At 34.5% G+C, this 23032-nt stretch overlaps 3 protein-coding genes across 5 annotated transcripts in view; 2 read left to right on the plus strand and 1 right to left on the minus strand.

Moving 5' to 3' along the window:
• The first annotated feature begins 6011 nt into the window (after positions 1 to 6011).
• Positions 6012 to 12347, plus strand: LOC108695041 (ionotropic receptor 25a). Its single transcript, XM_018204772.1, has 6 exons — positions 6012 to 6144; positions 6545 to 6903; positions 7877 to 8674; positions 10385 to 11223; positions 11294 to 11629; positions 11701 to 12347. Exons 1-6 carry the CDS (start codon positions 6012 to 6014, stop codon positions 12047 to 12049), a joined length of 2814 nt encoding a protein of 937 aa, XP_018060261.1. The 3' UTR covers positions 12050 to 12347.
• Positions 12348 to 12407: 60 nt separating this feature from the next.
• Positions 12408 to 18011, minus strand: LOC108684131. Of its 3 annotated transcripts, none has more exons than XM_018188237.1 (7): positions 17886 to 18011; positions 16372 to 16680; positions 15869 to 16268; positions 15432 to 15743; positions 14962 to 15352; positions 14178 to 14823; positions 12408 to 13530 (listed from the first exon to the last, which is right to left on the minus strand). In XM_018188237.1, the coding sequence occupies exons 3-7, from the start codon at positions 16193 to 16195 to the stop codon at positions 13470 to 13472; spliced, it is 1737 nt and encodes a 578-aa protein (XP_018043726.1). In that variant the 5' UTR covers positions 16196 to 16268; positions 16372 to 16680; positions 17886 to 18011; the 3' UTR covers positions 12408 to 13469. The 3 variants fall into 3 exon arrangements, with proteins under 3 accessions (XP_018043726.1, XP_018043725.1, XP_018043727.1); XM_018188236.1 differs by lacking the exon at positions 17886 to 18011 and adding an exon at positions 17386 to 17547; XM_018188238.1 differs by lacking the exon at positions 17886 to 18011 and adding an exon at positions 17276 to 17356.
• Positions 18012 to 18143: 132 nt separating this feature from the next.
• The window catches only part of LOC108684092 (ELAV-like protein 3), a 49108-nt gene continuing 44219 nt past the window's right edge, over positions 18144 to 23032 (plus strand). Inside the window, exon 1 of the mRNA XM_018188171.1 lies at positions 18144 to 18196. The gene's annotated coding sequence lies outside the window, so the exon portion shown is untranslated. The remainder of the gene's footprint in view (positions 18197 to 23032) is intronic.

Consider the following 23032-nt stretch of genomic DNA (forward strand, 5'->3'; position numbering starts at 1 on the left):
TTCAATAGCTTGGTATGTATCTTCAGAAGCTATATATACATTCTAAAGATTCCCTTCCCTCGTGAATAGGTAGTTAACTTCACCTATACTGTACTGCAAAGATAACAGTATCACGATCGAAAGCCCAAGTGGCCACTATATTCCTACGATTTCTCACGATCCTCGCGATCATTACGTCTAAATTTCTCTATAGTGTTTCTTGTCACGTCGATCTTGGTAGATATATATGTTCGAGAATTATCCGCTCTTGCATACTACAGAAATGTACCTGGGAAATATCCACGTTTCACGAATTTGAGGAAATGCTTTTGGTTTTGTATTATGCCGATCATGCCGCAGAGTTGCGGTTCGATGCCCAAGAATCTGTCCAGCAATTGGTGGTCACTAGCTCCTCAGATTCGTCTTTCATCGTAGCGGTGTACATTCTCGCTTCAGACCTGACAATTTAATGTAATGTATTGAAGGCACATCAAGATAGACGATCTCAGAAAGCAGCCAAATCGAATATTTTTAATTCGCCGATCTAATACTTTGAAAATACAACTTATATATATGAAGGAACAATGATAATTTAATTCCTTGAGTTAAATAGAATTTTGTTACTTTTAATTCCCTTGTGTGTGAAAATGTAAATCAATCCATTTTCATAATTAATTTTAAAATAAATGTTTACATTAACGTATATAATTAGTAAATAATAAACTTTTGAATTTAATACATTTTTTCTTGAGTTAAATTAACTTCATTGTTTTAGTTAAATTAATGACATATTGAGCATAGGCGAGTAAAGTAACGATCTGTAGAAGTGATTAAAAATAATTCAAATTGAGTATAATTTGACATTATGATATTTTACAATGTGGAATGTTTCATGCTATTTAACAAAGGAGAAATTCTGTTCAATTAAATGAAATGTCGTAATTAGTTCTCTTCTTAATAATTCTGTACGTGCGTGAACATCGTGGAAATATTCTTTAACTTTATTCTTATTATTATTTATTCTTATTTTTAATTAACAAGGAAAAATATTATTAACAAAGTTAATTAACAATATGAATTTCAACGAGAGTACGTGATATTTAATGAATTAAAAAACGATGAGCTTATATAACTCCTCTAAAGGAATTGATAATATGCACAAGAAAAACAGATAGCGGTCACAAACCAAGTCGATATTTTTTCAGAGATACAGAGAAAATCTTTCAACGAAGAATTATATTATCAGAGTCCTGACAACGGATAGTAACATCGATTGTATACTTGCAATATCTGCTCTGGTATTGTTATTTATAGAAGTAATAAGTATATGTAGATTTTGTGTATTCCTGTGAGAATGTTACTATCTGTTTAGAAAAAGATAATTTGATTCACATCGCTTTCTCTCTCTTTAAAATATCAATTGAAAAGAGATGCAATTCAATATATTACGATCTCTTTCTCTCTCGGCTCTAACGGAGCATAGATACTAAAAGATAAAAATATGCGCAGTTCATATGTATTTATTATGTTACGATCTGCTTTTTCCTTTTCTAATATAATATAATATATTTACGTTACAGAAAAATACCGCAAATATGTTACAAGATATGTGTTACAAAAATTTAAAAGAGCTTTTATTTATACAAAAAAAAATAAATTGAAAATTTTCATATTCTATACCATATTTTAATAATTAATATTATTGTTCATTAAAATCGAAAGGTAATAATTGGAATAATACGAAATTTGTACATGGTTGATCAAGTACCTTACCTGCGAATTAAATTGCCTCGAAATACGAAATATACCTAGTTTCGCTTTAATAAATTATAATTCGATATATAAAGCTATATATCGTATTTTGAATCTGATATAATGCAGATGAATTGTTTAAAAGCCGATATTGGCAAATTTAATTAATAATCTCGTAACCAAGATCATTCTAATTATACGTAACAACGTATCTTGCAGCAACATACTAATATTTGAAATTCAGCATAAGCTTATTCGCTTTGATATTAATCTGTATTAACTCTTTTGTCGCTGTAGGTGATTATAGTTAACTAACGACTTTATAACTTTTACATGTGAACATGATTAAAACTTCGTGGTTTCTAAATGTTATGACAGAATCAAAGGAAGGAAGAAAGACATGTTCAACATTTAATTAATACCATAAATGACCTCTTTATTTCTCGTTTGAGCAACGGGAGTAAGTCTATTCATTTCACCCAAGTAAAAAGAGCAAATCAATCATAGTGAAGTTGCTTTTAGTTGGACACCCAGTAATCGCGAGAATGTCTGTGGAGACAGATGAGTTTGAACGGAAGTACGTCAGATTATGAAAAGGGCAAGCTAACTGGGAATACTCGGTCGAGAAGACATATACGAAGATTTATAATGTGATGAAGAAAGTAGGCTCTTCAACATGAAAGCTGCGAATAATATGCGAAAAATTGCGAAGCAGATTACATACTTAATACTAACAAATTGTGATTGAGGGAATTTCACAAATGTGCTATTAACTCTGACGTCAAAAATCTGTAACAGTTATTGAGCCTGTTACTGAGCCTGTTACCGTGAGACTCATTTATATGTATATATATATTAAATTAAAAGGTATCAATATTAATTTCAAGAAATCGAAATGATGTAAAAAATCATATAAAAAAAGGAATAAATACTAAATTTATTTTTAATTCAAATGTGCAAATATAATATAAAAAAATTGAATTGTTTAACATTTTTATACAAGATTACTACAATAATAGAATTAAATAAGAATTAAGATCTGATTGTATTTTCAAATATAATAATATTTTTCATTCGTTACTTTACGGAAAAAATTGAATTGTTTTTATTCATCAGAATTTTTGTTATCCAAACAATGACTGTAGAGGGAGTCAAATAGATTCACGTCATCCTCTGGAGTTAAAAAAGAATCCTCAATAATTCCTCTTTACTTGTGTAGAGTCACACTGGTCTTATATATCTATATTCATTAAATGTATAAATAATATCTATACATTATTTAACGCAAATTGTTTTATTATTTAAAAACTTTTGCATTTATCTTTAGTTGAAGGACGTAAATATAGAATATTATCAATCTTTATTTAATTGTTAATCATCAAAGTTAATAATGAAAGTTAAAATATAATATTATAGGATGTCAGAAATATAACTCGCGAGTAATGAAATGACTTATAAAATGATTTATAAAAACATAAATATTTTTGATAATATAATAAATAATATAAGTGATGAACTGGCCGTGATGGTTATATTTTTGATAATATTTACTCCATTGAGAGAAAACGTTTAAATATAAAAAATTAATAGCAAAATATTTCATAATGTTGTTCTTTATTGCATTCTCTGTACTTCGCGCCTACAAAATCTTAAACTATAATCTTCGAGGAATGTAATAAAGATTGCGAATAAAATGTTATGAAAATCTAGTAAGAATATAGTATCCGAAATTAATTAAAGATTCATGTTTAATAATATGCAATATTTTTATACTTATATTAGATTGTTCCTTGCTGTATTATATTATTCACATATATTACTATCATGATCACAAGAGACATAAAAAAGGTGATTACTCATAAAAACATAACGGCAAAAATGTTGCTGAAAAAATTGAATAGTTACATTAAAAAGTGGACAACATCAAAGTGAATTTCGTACGCGGAAGGATACCATTAGAGAATGATATTTTTTTGTTTAGTTTTGTGAGATATTTTCATCGCGCCCTAAAAAATTTGGACGATAAAATGTTGAAGTAAAAATCTAATAAAAATTAATATTCAATCTAAAATTCTCAGATAATCATGTAAAATGTAAATTCAATATCACTGTCATTCACTTTTTATCTAAAATAAAAATCTCAGATTTTATAATAATGAGAGTAATAATAATAGTAATAATAATAATTGAGTTGTATAATGGCATACCATTCAGTAGTACCTCAGTATTAGTAGTAGTCGTTCACGATATCTCACGCCTTGAACGTGGCACAGATGGAGTTAGATATTATTACAAGGTTTCGAGTTGATTGTGCTTAAATTATACATTTCGAGATTCGTAATCCGGTTTGCTCGTTAACCACAGTAGTTTGCATGTGTGTCAAGGACAAAGTTTACTTCGTATGGCGCAATTATATATTATTGGTCCACAATGTAGTTTTTGATTATTTTTGCAGCTGATCAATTTGCATGATAAGAAATATAAATTTCGATTGAATAAGTTCGCATGATATGATCGTGTAAAAGAAACTTTTAATTATGTCATATAAATTAAAAATGTTTGTGAATTAAAAATGTGTAAATAGTGCAATATAGTGGAAAAAATTAATGTGTTTACTGTAGAAAATATCGTAATATTTCGCAATAAATTTTTTATCATTTTGCAGGAAAGAGTCGTAAATGCAATACGTAAAATAAATATCATTGAAATGAGAAACCAAACATGTCGGAAAAGAGATACCAAGTGTGTCGGAGAGTCACGCATCTTGACGAAGTAATCTCGCTTTATAGTACACATAAACTGAATACTTGAGTGGAATGCACTCTAACGGATTATAAATCACCGTCACGAATGAGATTCATTCCGATGGCAGTTATACATATTAACAGAAATGTAGTACGAGATGTCATGTAACATTCGATTCCGTCCTGAATAAATAAAAATGTTATGTGCCTTCTTGACGGTCTCTTTTTTCCATTTCGAAATTTCTAGGAAAATATATAAAATATATATAATATATATAAATTCGTTAATTAAATACACGATAAAATAGCAATCACGATTTTTGTCGAATCAGTATTATATATAGTCCTCTTGTACTTGTATTTCTATCGTTATATAATTTTTGTGGGATCTTCTAATAATCGCTACAGATCTTATTTTCTATAATCTCTGATATCTTTACGATAAAAAAATATGTACAAAGAAATGCATGTAAGGTGCGTAAATGTTCCTCTATTTTTAACAAGCAGTTACCTAGCTTGGAGTCCTTCGAGCAAGTTAAATCAATCTCAGAAAAATATCAAATAAATAAAATGGAAGTGATCTATTGCATCAAATTCAATAGTCACTGTGCAAATCGTCCTCGATCGCTTTAATTCGAACGAATTCAATTTCCCAGTCTGATTTCACGTGTCAAATCTGTCGTTGTCCTTGTATCACATAAATAAGTATTTCTAATCGAAATAATTAATATACACTTTGTTTATCAAGATAATAAGACTAGCTATAAGTGATAAGATCATATTGACTATTTGTATAGAATTGCCTTGACGAAGAGCTACGTCGTGTGCCCCGCGATACATGATAATGAATGAATGTTGGTCAAAATTTCGTTAAAAGGAGGAGATGATAGGCACGTTTGTCACATATATGCTGACTACGATTGATTAGGGTCATCCCCGCGGCAACCGATGGACAAACACAAATAAACCGGAGGACACCCTGGAGTAAAGCCGTTTGCGAACCGACCTGTCAGTAGACAGCTGACCGCTTTCTGAGCGCAATATCCGCTTTGAATTTCCAGTCGTGTATGGCGGATCCGAAAAGAATTCCTCTGGGAGGAAGTTTCCCCGACGATGCCATAACGGCAGCGGTTACCATCGAGGTTTCCACCCTCGTCGTAACTGGACCGCGAAGGCCGTGCCTGCAGTCCAGCGTCCTAGTTCCACTCACGACACTTTGCTTCGAGACCGTATTAACGATATTAAGCTCAATATAGACGCAGTTGCAGTTAATCTCACAGAGGACTATTGCCGAGTTTCCTTAAAGCGACGAACTTTTGCGTCCATCAACAAACTGAAACTGAATGCACTTTCAATGTCCTTCGCGAGGACAAGCGAAAGAACGTCAATAAGTGATATTGCACAACGCTCGAAGCTTCGATTTGTATCAAAAATATCTTCCGCGTTCCGACCAAATTGATTACCTTTACCATTTCCTTCGAATCCTGCTCACTCGAAGCTCTCAGTTATTCGGAAGACGCCCACTCTCTCGCAATCATGATATCCGATTGTTGTATCGCCAAGATTTATATGCTATACGTTCTATCGACAACTTTTATAGTCTACGGAGTAGAAGACACGACAGATGGTCATACACAGAAACCGACTCAATCGAGACCGGTGAATGTTTGTAAGTTTCATTTGTGAAAGTTTAATTGGAAAATCTTGCATGGCGCGATAACCATATAATATATGCGATCGATACACAATGACGTATTGTTACTGGCAGCATCTCTATGTCGTTGAAACAAATCCACACTCTATGCACATACGAAAGAAAAGATTCCATTTATGAAGGCGAGAACAGCTTTTTAGGCCAGTCCATTACGCTTTTCAAGCGATCCGATGCGCGATAACTGCTTTTGTCTCACAGCGCATGGTTGTAGTTTCTCATTAACGATTCGAGTTATTTAAGGCAGTAGAACACCCTAAGGTGTTATGTCTTAAGATTAATCGTCTGACTTGGTTTTGCTTTCTCTTTTTTTTTTGCATGCCACGTCGCGTCGGCGCAATGCTTGTTCCCCAATTAGTTATAATTAATGGTTGGAAGAATGAAGTGGCGAATATAAGCGTGACTAGCGCTTTGAAGACTCTGGGAGAGAAGTATTCGGGTCACCTGGGCAATGTGTGGTCCGTACAAATCAACGAGAGCGATTCCACCGAGAGTCTCGAGACTATATGCAATGCATGGAGCTCAGCTATCAGTAAAGGTGGTACGACCGTCCCGGATCTGATTCTGGATATGACGATGGCCGATCTGGGTGCCGAAGCTTCGAGTTCGTTCACCGCGGCCATGAGGGTTCCGACTTTATCCGCTCAATTTGGTCAGGAGGGCGATATTCATTACTGGAGAGATCTGGACCTTGATCAAAAAAACTACTTGATCCAGGTATCATATCCAATTGCCTGTTCTAGTTAAAGTTCTGGCAACGAAGGACATCTTATTAAAAAAAATCACGTCACACAATTGCATAATGAAATCATGTAATTAAAACACGCAAATCTTGTAATGGATTGTTCCAAATCAGTACGTGATTTTTTTTAATTATTATTACGTAATCTAAAAATCACATAATATGTTCTTTTTTCTTCTATTTCTATCATTCAATTCTTTAAAATTTGACAATAATAAAATTACATGATGGATAATATTTTTAATATCATGTGATTTTTCAAATTACGTCATTTTAAAAAATTATGTATTGATTTGGAACAATTCGTTATGTGATTTACATGTTTTAATTACATGATTTCATCATGTATTATTGACATGATTTTTTTCAGTAGGGCATCTTTCCCAAAAATATACACTCAATTAAACAATGAAGATCCAAAATAACACTCAAATTCAGTGTTAACCCTCAAGTTGAAGATTTATTTGGAAGTTAACACTCAATTTAAGTATCATTTCGGACCGCCTAGTTAAGTGTATTTTTTCATAAGAGATAACGTATTCACTGATTATACACATAATTATAACGTGAAATATATTCAACCCGTTTCGACTAGTACACTATAATTTTATATATTTTTGGTTTATATATTTTATAGATTATATATTTTTGGTTATATATTTTATAGATTTAGTATATCAATTCACATGGAATTGTTTCAATATTAAAAATCCAAGCTTGACCGCTTAGCCTTTATTTCTTAATTATTGTGCGTTCACACGATGATTTAATATAATGTTTTAATATTGTTTATATATCTTGTTTTGTATAGATACAGAAATACAAGTATGCATTTGTAAATTCCAAGTCAGAATTATTCAACAAAAAAAAATAGTCTCTTCTTGTCTTACGAAATTCTTCAGACGTTCTTCAGATATTTTTGCAGTTTCTCGTAGTTCGGTATTTCAGGTGATGTCACCGAATGACCTTGTACCTGAAGTAATCCGTCAATTGGCAATTCAGATAAACATCACCAATGCTGGCATTCTCTACGACAAAAAAGACTTCGTCATGATCCACAAATATAAAAATTTACTGTTGAATGTGCCGACCAGACATATCATTAACGATTTGCAGAATACGGTCGATAATGTAAAAGAGCAATTATCAAAATTGCGAGACTTGGATGTGGTAAATTATTTCCTACTCGGCGACGAAGATTCTACCAACAAACTATTGAATGCTGGGAACTCATTGAGCTTCACTGGACGAAAGTACGGTTGGTTTATTTTGACTCTAAACGAAGAGATGTGGCCGAGCTGCGCGTGTGAGAACATTACCATATTGTTGCTGAAACCGGAAATGCCGACGATGAGCGATGAAAATCAAGCAGAATCTGTTATAAGGGCAAAGTTCCCGAAACCGCTCATCACATCCGCCTTTTATTATGATTTAACTCTGTTGGGTGTCAGCGCGATGAAGTCCGCTTTGGACAATGGTGACTGGCCCTTGGAACCCTCTCACATCGACTGCAATAGCTATGATGAGACGAACACGTCGACGAGAGATCTGGATTTCCTAGCTAAACTGATGGCAGTCTCAAAGAATATGACGCCAACATACGCTGGCATTAATTGGGGAAAGAAGAACGGAGAACATCATACGGACTTTAAAATGATCATGTACATGATAAATATTGAACGAGAAAAGATTACGTTGAAAGAGGAGGGCGGAGATTGGCAGGCGGGTATCGAGATGCCCTTGCAGGTAAGTCCCAGTGCTTGAAATGAGACGTAACATGTTACGTGAAAATGTTGAAGGACGATATATTAATAGATATATAAGAGCGTAACCAAGGGAAAGCAAAGGGGATGCGTCCTCCTTTCTAAATTTTAAAGAACAGAAATAATTAAGATTTGCTTAAACGGATTATGCTTAATGAGTATTTTTAAGAAATTAATTTTAGAAAAAGAAAAGTATTGGTGGTGAAAATTATAGAGAAATTTTCTAAGAATTCAAGATGGCTAGTGTTATAAATTCCAATTTTTCTAGTTCGAACAGTTTCCAATTAAAAAAAAAATAAAGTAAATTAGTAAATTAAATATATGTGCTTTACTTGTTAGTAATTTAATTAAAAATAATAATATAAACAAAATAATAATAAAAAAATAATAAAAGTATAATATTTATCAGAATCAATATAAGTTGTTAAAATGTGTGTATTGCAATATCTTAATAAATTTGATATATATGTTTCGACCCTTCGATTTGGATCATTGACAAATATTAAATGTAAAATATAAAATAAAATTCTACCGTCGTGTTATTAATGCGGTGATAAATATAATTTTTACTATTAGTGAACATAATTCTCAAAATTGACAAATTAGATGATAAATGTTGAAATGAGAATAGATCTTATGGTATCGACCGTTAGATATGACTGTTAGTAATGACAAAATAAGTAATCCAATAATTTATGTCACTCGATCATCTTTCCTCCTTTGAGTTCGAAAGTTTCAACTCTAATTTGATCCTCTTCTCTCTCTATCTAAATAAAATCCTGACTACATCCATGATACATATTAACTTCCTAATTATTCGTAATCCATTTGATAAAATCAATTACTGCAAAAATAAAGAAATTCCGTATGTCACAAGTAATTTTCTTCCTAAATTATGATGTTCTCAATATTGCGGCTTCTTCGATTTTTCTTCCAATTCTCGTGTGGCCATGTATCCCAAGGATTATTGATCACGCTTGACCGTCGTGCCTGACTGAGCGACGTTTAGGCGATCGATGGTTCATTTCTTTTCTCATTTATGTTATATTACCCTCTTACATGGATAGATTTGGAAACTATAATTCGGAAAAACAATAAATTAACTATAATATTGAATTGTGACTGTATCAAATCTGTTGTCGGAATTTATTGAGCTCTTCTTGGATATTCATTTGTTTGCGAGTCGTGTTTAATCTGGATTGCATTCGTATGATAACTGGCAAATAAATAGCGCTGAAACTCGAGCTTACTTTTAAGCCGATTTTGCATTAAACTGACTTCCCGCAAGAGTATTAACAAATACATAAATATCGTAATATTATAATATAAGATATTCGTTAAAAAGGATGGAATTCTATTGAAAAAAGAAAGACATTCCTTCAACGTAAACTGTTTTTTCATTAATATCTTGCTGTCATATCTGCCGTGTTGTCGTTCCCTAATGACGCTCGCTTATCTGTCCTGGGAAAAGTTCAAGGTGGCAAAAACGTATAGTATATACTTTTATTTACTCGAGCATCATATCGTGCCACGTAAGCGTCACGAAAGCACATCCCTTTTGCGTATTTAGTTTCATTCATTTCGTTCTTCGCATTACACTCTTCGAAGTCCTAGAGGTAGTTCGAAAATCGTAATTGTGTTGATTTTACGTTCCACAATTCTTCGCCTATTGAGAGCTTTCCGTTCTGCGAAGGTCACCAATGAGAAGATCATGAATAACACTGCAGTGACAAGCTATAGAGTGATTGTCGTGCAACATCCACCTTTTGTAATGTATGATAATAAAACTGAAAAATGGGAGGGCTTCTGCATCGATCTGCTAAACGCGATTTGTGAGACCGTGCCGTTCGAGTACGAGATACGCGAGGTGGAGGACCGCGAGTACGGCTCGTTGAAAGAGAATGGTAGCTGGAACGGAATGATGAAGGAGCTGATAGACAAACGCGCCGACATCGCTCTGAGTTCGCTCTGGGTCATGGCAGAACGGGAAAAAGTCATCGACTTCACGGTACCCTTTTACGATTTGGTCGGTCTGTCGATTATGATGCAAAAAACGAAGACGTCGACGTCGCTCTTCAAGTTTCTCACGGTGCTAGAGAATAATGTCTGGTTCTGCATACTGGCGGCGTACTTCTTCACCAGCTTCCTTATGTGGCTGTTCGACCGTTGGTCGCCGTATAGTTACCAAAATAACCGTGACAAGTATAAGGACGACGATGAAAAAAGGGAGTTTAATCTCAGGGAGTGCTTCTGGTTTTGTATGACCTCCTTGACTCCTCAGGGTGGCGGAGAGGCGCCGAAAAATTTATCGGGAAGATTAGTAGCGGCTACATGGTGGCTTTTTGGATTCATCATTATCGCATCCTACACGGCTAACTTGGCGGCTTTCCTTACAGTGTCCAGGTTGGAGATACCTATCGAGAACTTGGACGATCTAAGCAAACAGTACAAAATACAGTATGCTCCTATTAGAAACTCGCCAGCGTATTCTTATTTTCAGAGGATGGCGGACATCGAGACGCGTTTTTACGAGTAAGTGATTGTTTTTCAAATCAAATCTTTTTGTGCACAATTCTTCTAAACATATTTTACATTATCACAGGATTTGGAAAGATATGAGCCTGAATGATAGTTTGTCGGACGTAGAAAGAGCGAAACTAGCCGTCTGGGATTATCCTGTTAGTGATAAATATACAAAAATGTTCCAAGCAATGAAAGAGACTGGCTTTCCGGCCGATATCGATGAAGCACTAAGGCGAATTCGACAAGAGGATGAATACGAGAATAACGAATTCGCTTTTATCGAAGACGCTTCGACTATTAAGTATCTTGTCATGACAAATTGCGATTTGACCCAAATCGGAGAGGAATTTTCAAGGAAACCGTACGCTATCGCCGTCCAACAAGGATCACCGCTGAAGGATCAATTTAACAACGCGTATATATGAAAACGTTTATCTTTTTGTGTAAAAAAGACAAAAATGTTTTTAAATCAATCTTTTCTTGTAGGATTCTCATATTGTTGAACAAGAGGAGATTGGAGAAGTTGAAGGACAAATGGTGGAAGCACAATCCCATCAAAAAGAACTGTGACTTAAAAAATGATCAAAGCGACGGTATTAGTATTTACAATATCGGCGGTGTGTTCCTCGTAATCTTCGTGGGTATTATTTTCGCTTGCCTCACGTTAGCCTTTGAGTATTGGTATTATCGGCACCAAGCAAAAGTTACCGAATTAAATCAAGCTACGCCCTCAAAACTTAAAATGACGAAGACAATTAAGCCGATTCGGTTTAATTTGCATCCTGCCCCTACACACGGGTTTCAAACAATTTCGCAATTTAGATCGAGATTTTGAGTTGCAATTGTCCGTTTGTAGAATATAGAGAATAAGTATAAAGCTGTTGCACAAAGGAATAAAAGCGATTCTAGACAACCGTGTCAATTTTGTATATTAATAAGTTATTAGATAAAATTCATGAAGATTCATGAATTTTCATATCAGTGTGATGCACGGTAAAGCAATTATATGATAACATTTTCATAAAATTCATTTGCATATTTTTAGCATATTCTGCGATATTTGTGATTCTAGGTAACTTTAAAGAAAAGAATAATTATGGAATTCTTGGGTAGAAAGAGTTAAATAAATGCATGGAAGTGGAAGATTAAAAATTTATGTACAATTTTCATTTTTGCAATGCCTTTATTTACCCTTTCCATACATTAGTTCACAAAAGACGAAGAACGTCTTTTTTTTCTTTTTTTTTTACATTGCATATATTCCTTTCACGTTATTTCCTAAAGACAGAGTTGTTTATAAGTGACACATTCCTTCGACGCATTAACATCATTCAACATTCGTTTCAAAGGCATCTGCATGCTAAAGTAACATTTTTTGTATTTTTTTCGCATACCTTATGCAAGGTAAGCGCGTGTTTTCAAATACACGATTTTTTTTACACGTATGTTCTCAGTTACTCGATTTTCTTAGGGTGAGCACAGGGAAAGCAATGGATACAAGGATATTTGGAACGTGGGAGAAGGAAAGGACTCTGGAAAGGGGATATATTAATCTTCTAGGGAGTTAAATCATAATTATAGGGGAATACGATTAAGATAATCCATTAATAATTACGAAAAACAACAAGAAAATAGAACAGCACTTTAATTAAATACCCGATCTGCAATCGTGCGGCGTTCAAAATAAGTACTCAACTGTCCTTTTTAATTTGTTTCTGATTCCTAACTTTCGTTTCTCTTTTTTCTCTTTTTCTTTTCGATGAATAGGAATAAGTAGATACTCTTAGCCTGCACGTCGGGTGAGAAACAAAATTGCTTGCTATAATTTTCTACAAAATCAGCGTACTAAGCTCTCTCCTCAAAAATCACAAAGTAATCAACAACCTACAACTGAAATAGCGTGGACTACATCTTCAACGTTCTTGCAACGTGAAACGCTGAGTGTAACATATACACTTTTTTCTTTTTTTGTATTCCTTTCCTCTTTACTCTCTCATCAAAGGGTTAATATTAATTACCTAAATGAATAGTTAATATTCTCGTGTTTCGCTTTGTTTCGATTGCATGTTGCTTATTACGAGTGACGATGGGGTTTACTCGTGCCTTCTTGGATACATGCATAACAAATTCCACATGCCAAGAGGACCCCCATTCACAATCCTATCAATCGCTTTTTTATCTTGCGAAAAAAAAGTATAGCTAAACCTCAAATCTCCAGTCATATAGTATATTATTAGCAGCTTACATTATCCGGTTCACAAGGTCAACGGACGCAAAGTCGTCAGTGGCTGGCATCCGAAGCTGCTACTGTGCCTTCTATCGGAAAAAAGATATTATGTATATAATTAGATACAATAGCAATATGACAAAACTAAATTGTGCCATAAAATTTTTATCCAGACAATATATTTTGGAATTATAAGTAAGCTTAATTAAGACATATTGTAGCAAAATCATTGCTATAATATTTCGCTGTAATATTGCTGTAATGTTTTTAGTATTTTTTAATCATTAAACATTTTAATCATTATACATATTCTTTCCTAAAGAAAAACTAATTTCAATCTTTTTTTTTTTTTAAAGAATTAAAGTCATTCGAATATTTTCCTGGGAGAAATTGATAAATAAAAATAGACATGTTACATTATTGTATTTTGTATTCATTAAAAGTTTCTCTCATTTAGAAGAAATCATACATATATCAATATTTATTTTGAATATATAAATCTAAATACCGACTTTTTTTTTCTTATACAATTGTAGATAGGTAATACACGCTACTGCAAATCTCTTATTTGAATCTGACAATGCTGATTTCTCACCCATTTAATAAGAAAAAATTGATTAGTCTAAATTCGTGCTTCTCTTACCAGTTTTAATATTGTATTCTCTTATATACGCGATATTATACGTCTGTTAACTGCACACGCTTGCAATGTTGCGTGTTTAACGATGTTCATTACCTTTTTCTATCATTGTGCAGAGGTACACTCGATTGTACCCAACCAAGTTGATCCAAAGTAAAAGAATCTTTTTCGATATTTTCTTGTTCTTGTAAAACGGCATCTTCAGCTCCGACTGGAGAATAGCGAAAATGATCTTGTTCGGAGAGAATGCGGCGTTTGACTGGAGATCGTACGGGCTCAGTTTGAACGCTCTTGTCGCACTGACGTACCCGAAACTTTAGCGTTAAATTCGTAGACGCGGGCAATGCTACCGTGTCATTCTCCCGGTACTCCATATAAGGGCTTTCTCCGCCAGGAAGATATAGTAAGTTTCCTGACTCAGATCTGCGATAAGCGACGCGTTCTACTGTATTATTCACAGGAAACGTCGTGCCATCTGCCCAGTGGCCATCGTCCTTTATCGGACGAAAGTGAGTACGTGCGGAAGTCAATAGATCCTCGTCTGGTTCTGGAAGGCTGTTTACCTTCAGACTCGAACGAGATTCCTTGCAAACTCCAAGTGGAGTTTTGGTTGATGCTACTGGAAAGAAACAGTCACCTGTCTCAGCATTGGGACAATACAAGTTTGTAGATAAGTTACGGTTAAATTCTCTCCAGCACCAGGGTCCATCCGAAAACGAATCTAACCAACTTATATTGTAATCTGCAATGAATTACTAATATAAAAATCTAAGCTAATAAGAAAATTTAAAATCTAAGATTTTTCAATTATAAATATTATTTTGATATAAATCTTAAATTTTAATATATTGTCATATATATATTATCATGAATATCTGACCTGTTTTATCTTTATTGCTACATTCATCTGCATTATCTTCAATGCTGATTAGATCAATATCCCATGGAATAAGCGGTGATTCGTCAATAATTGATTCTTGGTTTGGTGTGTCAGTAGCGTAGCCATTATCTGAAGTGGGTAAGGTGAAGATTGTCCTGGTAGTGTCTGTGGGCCAAAGAGGTCCAGAAGGAATAGAAAGTGTCGGAGCTGCCCATATTGAAGCTGTGTCCTGTGCATTGCCTGGTACTGAATTCCAAAGTGCTTCTAAGCTCTCAAACTTCGCTTTTAATTGTGCTAATCTTAATTGATCGAGTTCCTTTTCCCTTTCTCGTTCCATTGATTTAGCAAATCCAAAGCTTTCTTTATCTTCTGATCTTTGTGATTCGATATTCTGGAAAAGAAAGAAAAAAATATCATATTGGTAACTACACAAAATTTAAAAAGAATAAAAAAAATATTCTAATACATACGATAGACATTTTAGTCTTCTTATTTCGAGCGCTTTTATTTTTATTGTGCAAATTAATTTCGTAGTTTTTATTGTTGTTGCTGTTGGCAAAGTTTCTATCTTTCTGTGGTGAAGTCTTTATGAAAGATACTGATTGCAAGGCTGGAAATGCTGCGTAGTATCGCAGAGCCTTGTCACGAAGTGTGAGTGCTTCTAAATTTGTTTTGGGTTCATCACAAGATTTCTCGGATTCTTCTCTTTCATCATATGAACCTCCTTCTAATTCTTTCAATTTTATGCACAGTTCATCAACTAGAGCATCTACTCCGTATTTCTATGTACAAAGAAAATATTTTTTTAATACACTATTATTATGTAATTTATATTATGTAATGTAAATTATAGAAAAGAAGCTAGAAATTTTATATATTCTTTGTAAAAATTATATTTAAAACTTACGTCATCAGCAGCATTTGTCAGACATTGCACAACAGCTTGTCGTTGTTCCCCGTCACCATGCGTTGGCAGCTTTGCTTTAGGTCGGGCACGTATGCGACATCCTGTGTCTTTACCCAACTCAATTGCCTCTTCTGGAGGACTTAGGGCCGAGTCGGGGCGGCGCAATAGGCTGAGTACAAATCGCGAGTACGCAACTGGGTCAACCCCCAATGCGTCCAGGCGAGTCTCAAGCCACTGGCGCAACTCCTCCTCGGCCCTCGAGCCAAAGACTTCGCCTCCTCCAGGGGACGTCGCTATCCCGACCGAATGCAAGGCTGGGTTCCTCATTCCCTCTTAATAGATTTCCTCCTAGACCCAGGAACTCTAACCAACTTCACTATCTTCAGGGTGATCATCTCTCCTATAAAATTAGAGTCACATTTTTATTATAATTTTTATTATACCATGATGTTTACTGTTACTAAGGAAATATACGCTTAGATTATTTAAAATCTCAAACTCACCTATGTACAGTACAGTATTACGGTATTTTTATTATTGTCGTTAAATGTTTCAATTTTATGTAATCCACCACTATGTTGTCCGAACTAATCAACAGATTTATCAAACGTTTTTCCCGTAATTCTTATTTTGAATTTTTCACATTAAGTTACTCAATTATCCAGAAATATTATTAATGTTTCGTAAAGTTTTTTAGTAATCTTGTTTAAAAATTCTTTAGTTTTTGTGCATGGGTGGTGGATATATCATTGAAGTGAGGCTGGCAGGTCTCAGTGAAGGATAACAAGTATAGTCTCCTTCCCATTTTGACTCTAAAAGTAACAAGTAAAAGCAGTATAAGTAATCGTTTCATTATTAGGAAATGTTAGTTCATTTATAAATAATATTTATAATGTTACACATTCAAGTAATATTTCGTTTTATTTATACGATTACACTCGTAATAAAAATTATTTGATCTACAATACCCATTACACGATAACATTCGATTACTATTGTAATCTATGCTAGAAAATTAAGTATTATAATACGACAAAAGTAATTTATAAATCTACCTTACTTGTATACTTTCACATTATCAGCATCAAATTTAAATTTTCAAAATGTAGGAAAGAAAAAAAAATATATATATACATATATACATAAGAATTTAGTTTTAGCATTATTTAGTTATATGTAACATTTCGTTTTAACGTCCATTTGTATCTATTTAAAGAAATACAAGGGATGTCAAGATAGTCAAATATATACACACATGTATGTGTATACATACATACATACATACATACATACATACATACATACATACATACATACATACATACATACATACATACATACATACATACATACATACATACAACATACATACATACATACATACATACATACATACATACAACATACATAGTCAACCTTTGCTGAATGCAAACACTGCAATGTTCAAAACGACAAATTGCATCAGCACGCACAGGAGGCCAAGAGAAACAAAGACCAAAATCCAAACGGAATCGTACCGATCGTACAATGGACAGTGATATCACACGCGCCCGAAATCATTGTGGTCGTTGTTAAAGAAACGTTATCTATAGATACGTGCAAACGATAAAAGCAACGACGTATATCTCAGGTGTTGTCGCAGAGTCCCGAGTGAGAGAACGCGCGCCCGGACCGAGAGGGGTAAATTTAGGCGAGGGACGCGACGACGACGCGCGGCCGCGTGTCCACACTCCGCGCGCACGAGACGCTGCCAGCGGGGATCCTAATCCCAGGTCCGCCGGGAGGGAGAGGGAGGGGGAGGGAGTGTAACAACGCGAATAACCTTGTCGATTGCGCTATAGAATTTCGCCTGAGTCATAGCTCTGCCCGTGAACGAAGGCCCGTGCGTGACGACGTTACGAAATACGAGTCATCGACGGGTGACGTGACCCACGTCGTGATGTTCGGGCATCCGCGATCGGATGCCCGCGCGTTTCATCGAAATGGTAAAAAAAACAATTCAGGATCCACGACGTACCTGCATGCCTCGAGAGATGATTTTACACCCCGGCCTCTTCTACACACCCCACTCAGTAAAAAACATGGCGAGCTACTAAACCGAAGAGGACTCCACACTCCACACACATACATACATACTCTCGACTTCGATCACGGAGTTGGAAGTATTATCAACGCCAACTTCACGATAGTAACGGTGTTCTAACCTAACCTAACCTAACCATGACGTAGATCCAGGAATATAATTCGAGAATCATCGAGAATGACGCATCGGCATCGCCTCATGTGATGATTGGTTAAAATTTTGTCTACTTGAGCATTCACATCAAGGTATCGATCATATAACTTTTTTTATAGAGCAGAATCGTGAAAAGTGAAATTTTTTATGTATGTGTGCATGTATGATATGATTTATCCAACGACATATATATGTAGATCAAGCAAGCATCTTGTTTGTGATGTGAAGCCGGAAGTTTATTCCGACCGAGAGAGGTAGTAGGTCTATTTGTCTTGCTTACACTTTTTACACTCAGCATCTTTGCTTTCTCTCTTTTCAGCGCCAAATATATATCTATCTTATTTTAAGTGTAAAAAGTGTAAACAAGACGTACAGACTTATTAATTTCAAATTGTAGAAGTCGAAATTTAATGTTCTTTATAGGAAACAATAACTTATGATTCTCGATTGGCCAATATGTTTCAATAGATTTCTTGTTTCGGTTTTTATTGTAAATGTATAGAAACGATCAATAGTTATTCTGTAAAATTACATGTATCGATCGACATGGTTTATTGATAATAATAGGAAATACTCTAGTGTAATATCTATAGCTTTTAATAAATTTTAATTTCTTGGAAATAATTTTAAATTAAATAAAGTTAATTAATAAAGAAATAAAGTTAATTAATTATAAACAAATACTTTCAAAATTATTTATTGAATTTCCAAATTATTTAATCGGTGTATAACTAACAAACCGTTTAATTTCAATTTCAATCATTACAAGTTGTGTAGAACGCTACATTTTTTCCATAAAATGACATGTAACATTTACAACAATTCAGTTATATTATAGGCCGATATTCATAGTCAATTTTATATTCAAGACTGTCTTAAATCTTGAGATGTCATGAACCAATCATAGAGCCGCATTAGCATCTTAAAACATTACTTAAGCTACTTTCCACACCTTCCTGTTTCCGGGGAAAATTTTACTCGAAATATATAGTACACGTAACGTATACTATAGCATAGAATAAAATCTTCCTTAGAGAGGAAGTTTTGGAACATAGCCTTAAGACAGCTTGAAATAAGAACCGATTATATAGCTTATAAATTTAAAAACTATGGAAGTCAAAATATTCTTTATGGAAAACAATTTATGGCTCTCGGCTGGTTAATATGTTTTAATAGGTATATATTATCGTATAAATTTTTTCATGATGAATTTACTATAGGTTGTCAATAATGTCCTACATGGAATTATTGCATCGAAGTGCGGCCTTAGGGCCATTCCACACAAACTTGCACAACCGTATAACCATATGCATAAAGAAAATTATCCAATCATATTTCTGTCATGAAGATAAACGTAAAATACAATTTGATGATTTTCTTTATGCATATATTTATGCGGCTATGCAAGTTGTGTGGAAGGCCGGTTCCGAGCACAAGTTCCTGCATAACGCATAAAATATTAAGCATAAGAAATTCAACCAATCAGAGTCCTTTATTTCACGAAAAGGAAGGAAATAAAGGACTTTTGATTGATTCATTTTCTTATGCGATATGTGTTATGTAAGAGTTATACTCCCCATCTTATGGCTATTCTACAATAAGTGATTAGCCATAAATCTGAAGTTGGAAATTGATGACTGTGGTCAATTTCCAGCTTCTAACTTCTGATTTATGACTAATAGCTTATTATATAATGCGTATTAAGGCCGCAGCATAAACTTTTGCATAACGCATAACGCATAAGCGAATCAGAATCTTTCCTCCCATGGAAGGGAAAAGAAGAATTTTGATTGGTTGATTTCCTTATGCACTGTGCATTATACGTTATGCAAGAGTCTGTGTGCTGCGGGCATTATGGTCGATATTCATATCTTTATTCAGTCATATCTTATATTCAAGACCGTTTTAGGTCTTACAGCCTTAAGAAGTCACGAATCAATTAGAGGGCTTTAGCGTCTTAAAATATTACTTAGGCTACGTTTCAAAACTTCCTCTCTGAGGAAATTCGAAATATGTAGTACATATAACGTATATTATAGCTATAGAGTAAAATCTTGCTCGGAGAGGAAATTGGAACGTAGCCTTAAAACAGTCTTGAAATAAGAACGGACTATGAATACCACCCTGTCTCCTAAAAAGAAAGCAACAATTTTTTAATATACACTTGCGAATGATTACAAATTTTTCCTCGATAAATTTCGGAAGGCACAAGTATTTTAAAAGTTTCTATCATTCTTCACGAGCATGCGCGCTGAAAGCTATACGAAGCCATCGAAGTTTTCTGTGCGCGAATATATAAAACTTTGTATATGTATTGTACGATTATAAAATATTTTGAAACATTATTTTTTACGATTAAAAAAGTGTCAAAATTATTAGGAGGATAATTGTATTTAAACAAAAAAATTATTTGAATTAGAATTTCACTTAATTAACGTGTAAAAAATTTTGATTTCTTCGATGTCGCATTGATCAGAAAAGTGCATAAAAATAACATAGCCAATAAAAACATTGTTATATAATATTTTATTGTTTAATGTTTGAAAATCCAATTACAAATTATCGTCATATCGCTTTATAAAGATTTAATGGAAACTCTCAGAAGATTTCACAAGATTACGCTAGATGGCAGCATCATGTTTAAATTGAACATTACTAAAAATATGAATCTCCTTATTTTAGATAAATACACATCAACATGCTATTAATAAATATTAATGTCTCATATATTCATATTGAAAAAAGTATATGCAATATATTTTTACATATATGAATACATTAGTGATCGCTGCAATATACATATACGATAAAAATTGCATGCATTACATATTTATATTGATGTATAAAATATATAATGAAATAGCATAATAAACATAATAACATAATAACATATCACGTATAATAAAAATATATGAATATATATTTGCGTATGTATATATCTTCATGTGTATATATGATATATACATATATGATATATACATGAAAATATAATATATGATTTATAAGAAGACAGAATAATTATTTTTCGTTTTAGTTTAACGCACGAAACTCCAAGATAAGATCAGAAAAGAAAGCCTGATAAGTTCGAGCGTAACATTACAATAACGTACATGAACTGAAACATAATAATAATTTAAAGAGTTATCATGAAAATAGACTAATAATAAAGTTCCTTAAATTTTTAATATTCATTTACGAGGTTTTGAATTTAATTAGCGTGAATGATCTCGCTCATTTTATTAACAGCTTCATGCTAAAAACACGAAGATAGCATTATCTTGCAGTAAATAAGATGACCCTGAGGATTAATGAAGCTGATGCTTGAAGCTTAGAGTTCTTAGGTCTAGGAAAAGATCCATTAAGAGAAAAACGGTTCAGTTTTTTCTTTTCTTTAATGGATATTTATTTTCCCTACCGTTCTCATTTTCTTCCTTATTTTTTTATTCTTATATTTCGATATATAGAAAGAAAACTTATATTTATTTCAGACTTTGAATTTTTTTCGAAAATGAAATGAATCTCTTCACTTATATATAATAATTTTCTTCGTTGAATCTCTTCACTTAAATATAATAATTCATTGGGATTATTTAAAAAACGGGGTATTTCAATTTTAAATCTGAAGAATCAATTTAATAGAATAGACCCATTAATTAATAGCTTCGCGTTTAATGGCTTTATGTTGGAAATCTTTCAATATGTCATTCAGCATCTTATGAAGCGAAAATTATCATGTTTCTACTCAGAACAGGAATGGAATAGGGAAATATTGTGATTTATAGTGCGTTCCATTTACATCAAAATTTTTACTTTTTAAAGGAACAAAATTAAAAGCGTCGCGTAAGCGTGATGAGATTATTTGACAATTTCGACAGTAAACTCTCTCGCGAGGGCAATAAAATGTCTAATTTTGACAAGAAAGAGAACGAAGGAAGTTCAAGTCGGCAGGTTTCTTGGCAACATTTCCGTGGCGGCGGATAAAAGAAATTGCGGAAAAGAGGCGCCGACAATGTATAATCTAATATCGAAGCGTAGATAAAAGCTTGGATTAAAAGCTAGAATTAAATCATTTCGGCCCTAGCGAATCCAGCGCGATATTAATCCACTGGCGCACGTACACGTCGACTCCGTTGCACAGATCCATCCCCCTCAGGCTTTCTGCACCCCCTCTGTCTTCCCCTCGCCGCCCCCGTACCGCCCGGGTTCGCGGAGGTTAGTCGCTTCTCCTGGGGAACCATCCAAGAGCTGTGCTGTAGCGATAGGATGCATGGGGGTTGCAACCCCCGCGCACTGAACGAGGGACGAACGAGAAGCCGGGAGGAAGGGGGAGGGGGAGCACGGCCGTGTAAGGGCGGTTTCACTGCTGCGCAATCGGCACGACGCAGACGTCAGTCGTTATATACCTGGTTCAACGACCACCGCCCTGCTCTCGTCCAACCCCGAAGTGCCCGGCCCGGCTCGAGGGGGATGCACGGAGCGGTCACGGAGGGGAGGAAAACGCACTCGTGACGGGGAGGGTGAAAACGGGGGTGGCGAGAATCGAGGATGCAGGGCAAGCGGTGCGGTAGCGACACCGACGGTGGTTGGGCGAGAAGAGGGTTACGACAAACGGCGCGGCGCGGCGGGGAAGGAACATTGAGAGGATCGTCGGACCAACGAGAGGGGTATGGAAGGAGGGGAGGGGATCTCGCGACTCTCGCGAGCTCATCGGAGCGGCCCACGGGCCAGTTCCGTCTCGAGCCCAGGGGTAGAAGAGCTACTGGCCGCTTGTCTGCTCCCTTCTTTCGCTATAGTTTCATTTCTTTCCGTTTTAGTTCCTCTTCAGTTCCGATTGATTGACATGTACACGTATAATATATAACCGCAAATATATCGGCACACATACTCACACACATACACACACACACGCATATATATATATATATATA

Source organism: Atta colombica, unplaced genomic scaffold (assembly GCF_001594045.1).
Source record: "Atta colombica isolate Treedump-2 unplaced genomic scaffold, Acol1.0 scaffold126, whole genome shotgun sequence".
In the NCBI taxonomy this organism is placed as follows: domain Eukaryota; kingdom Metazoa; phylum Arthropoda; class Insecta; order Hymenoptera; family Formicidae; genus Atta; species Atta colombica.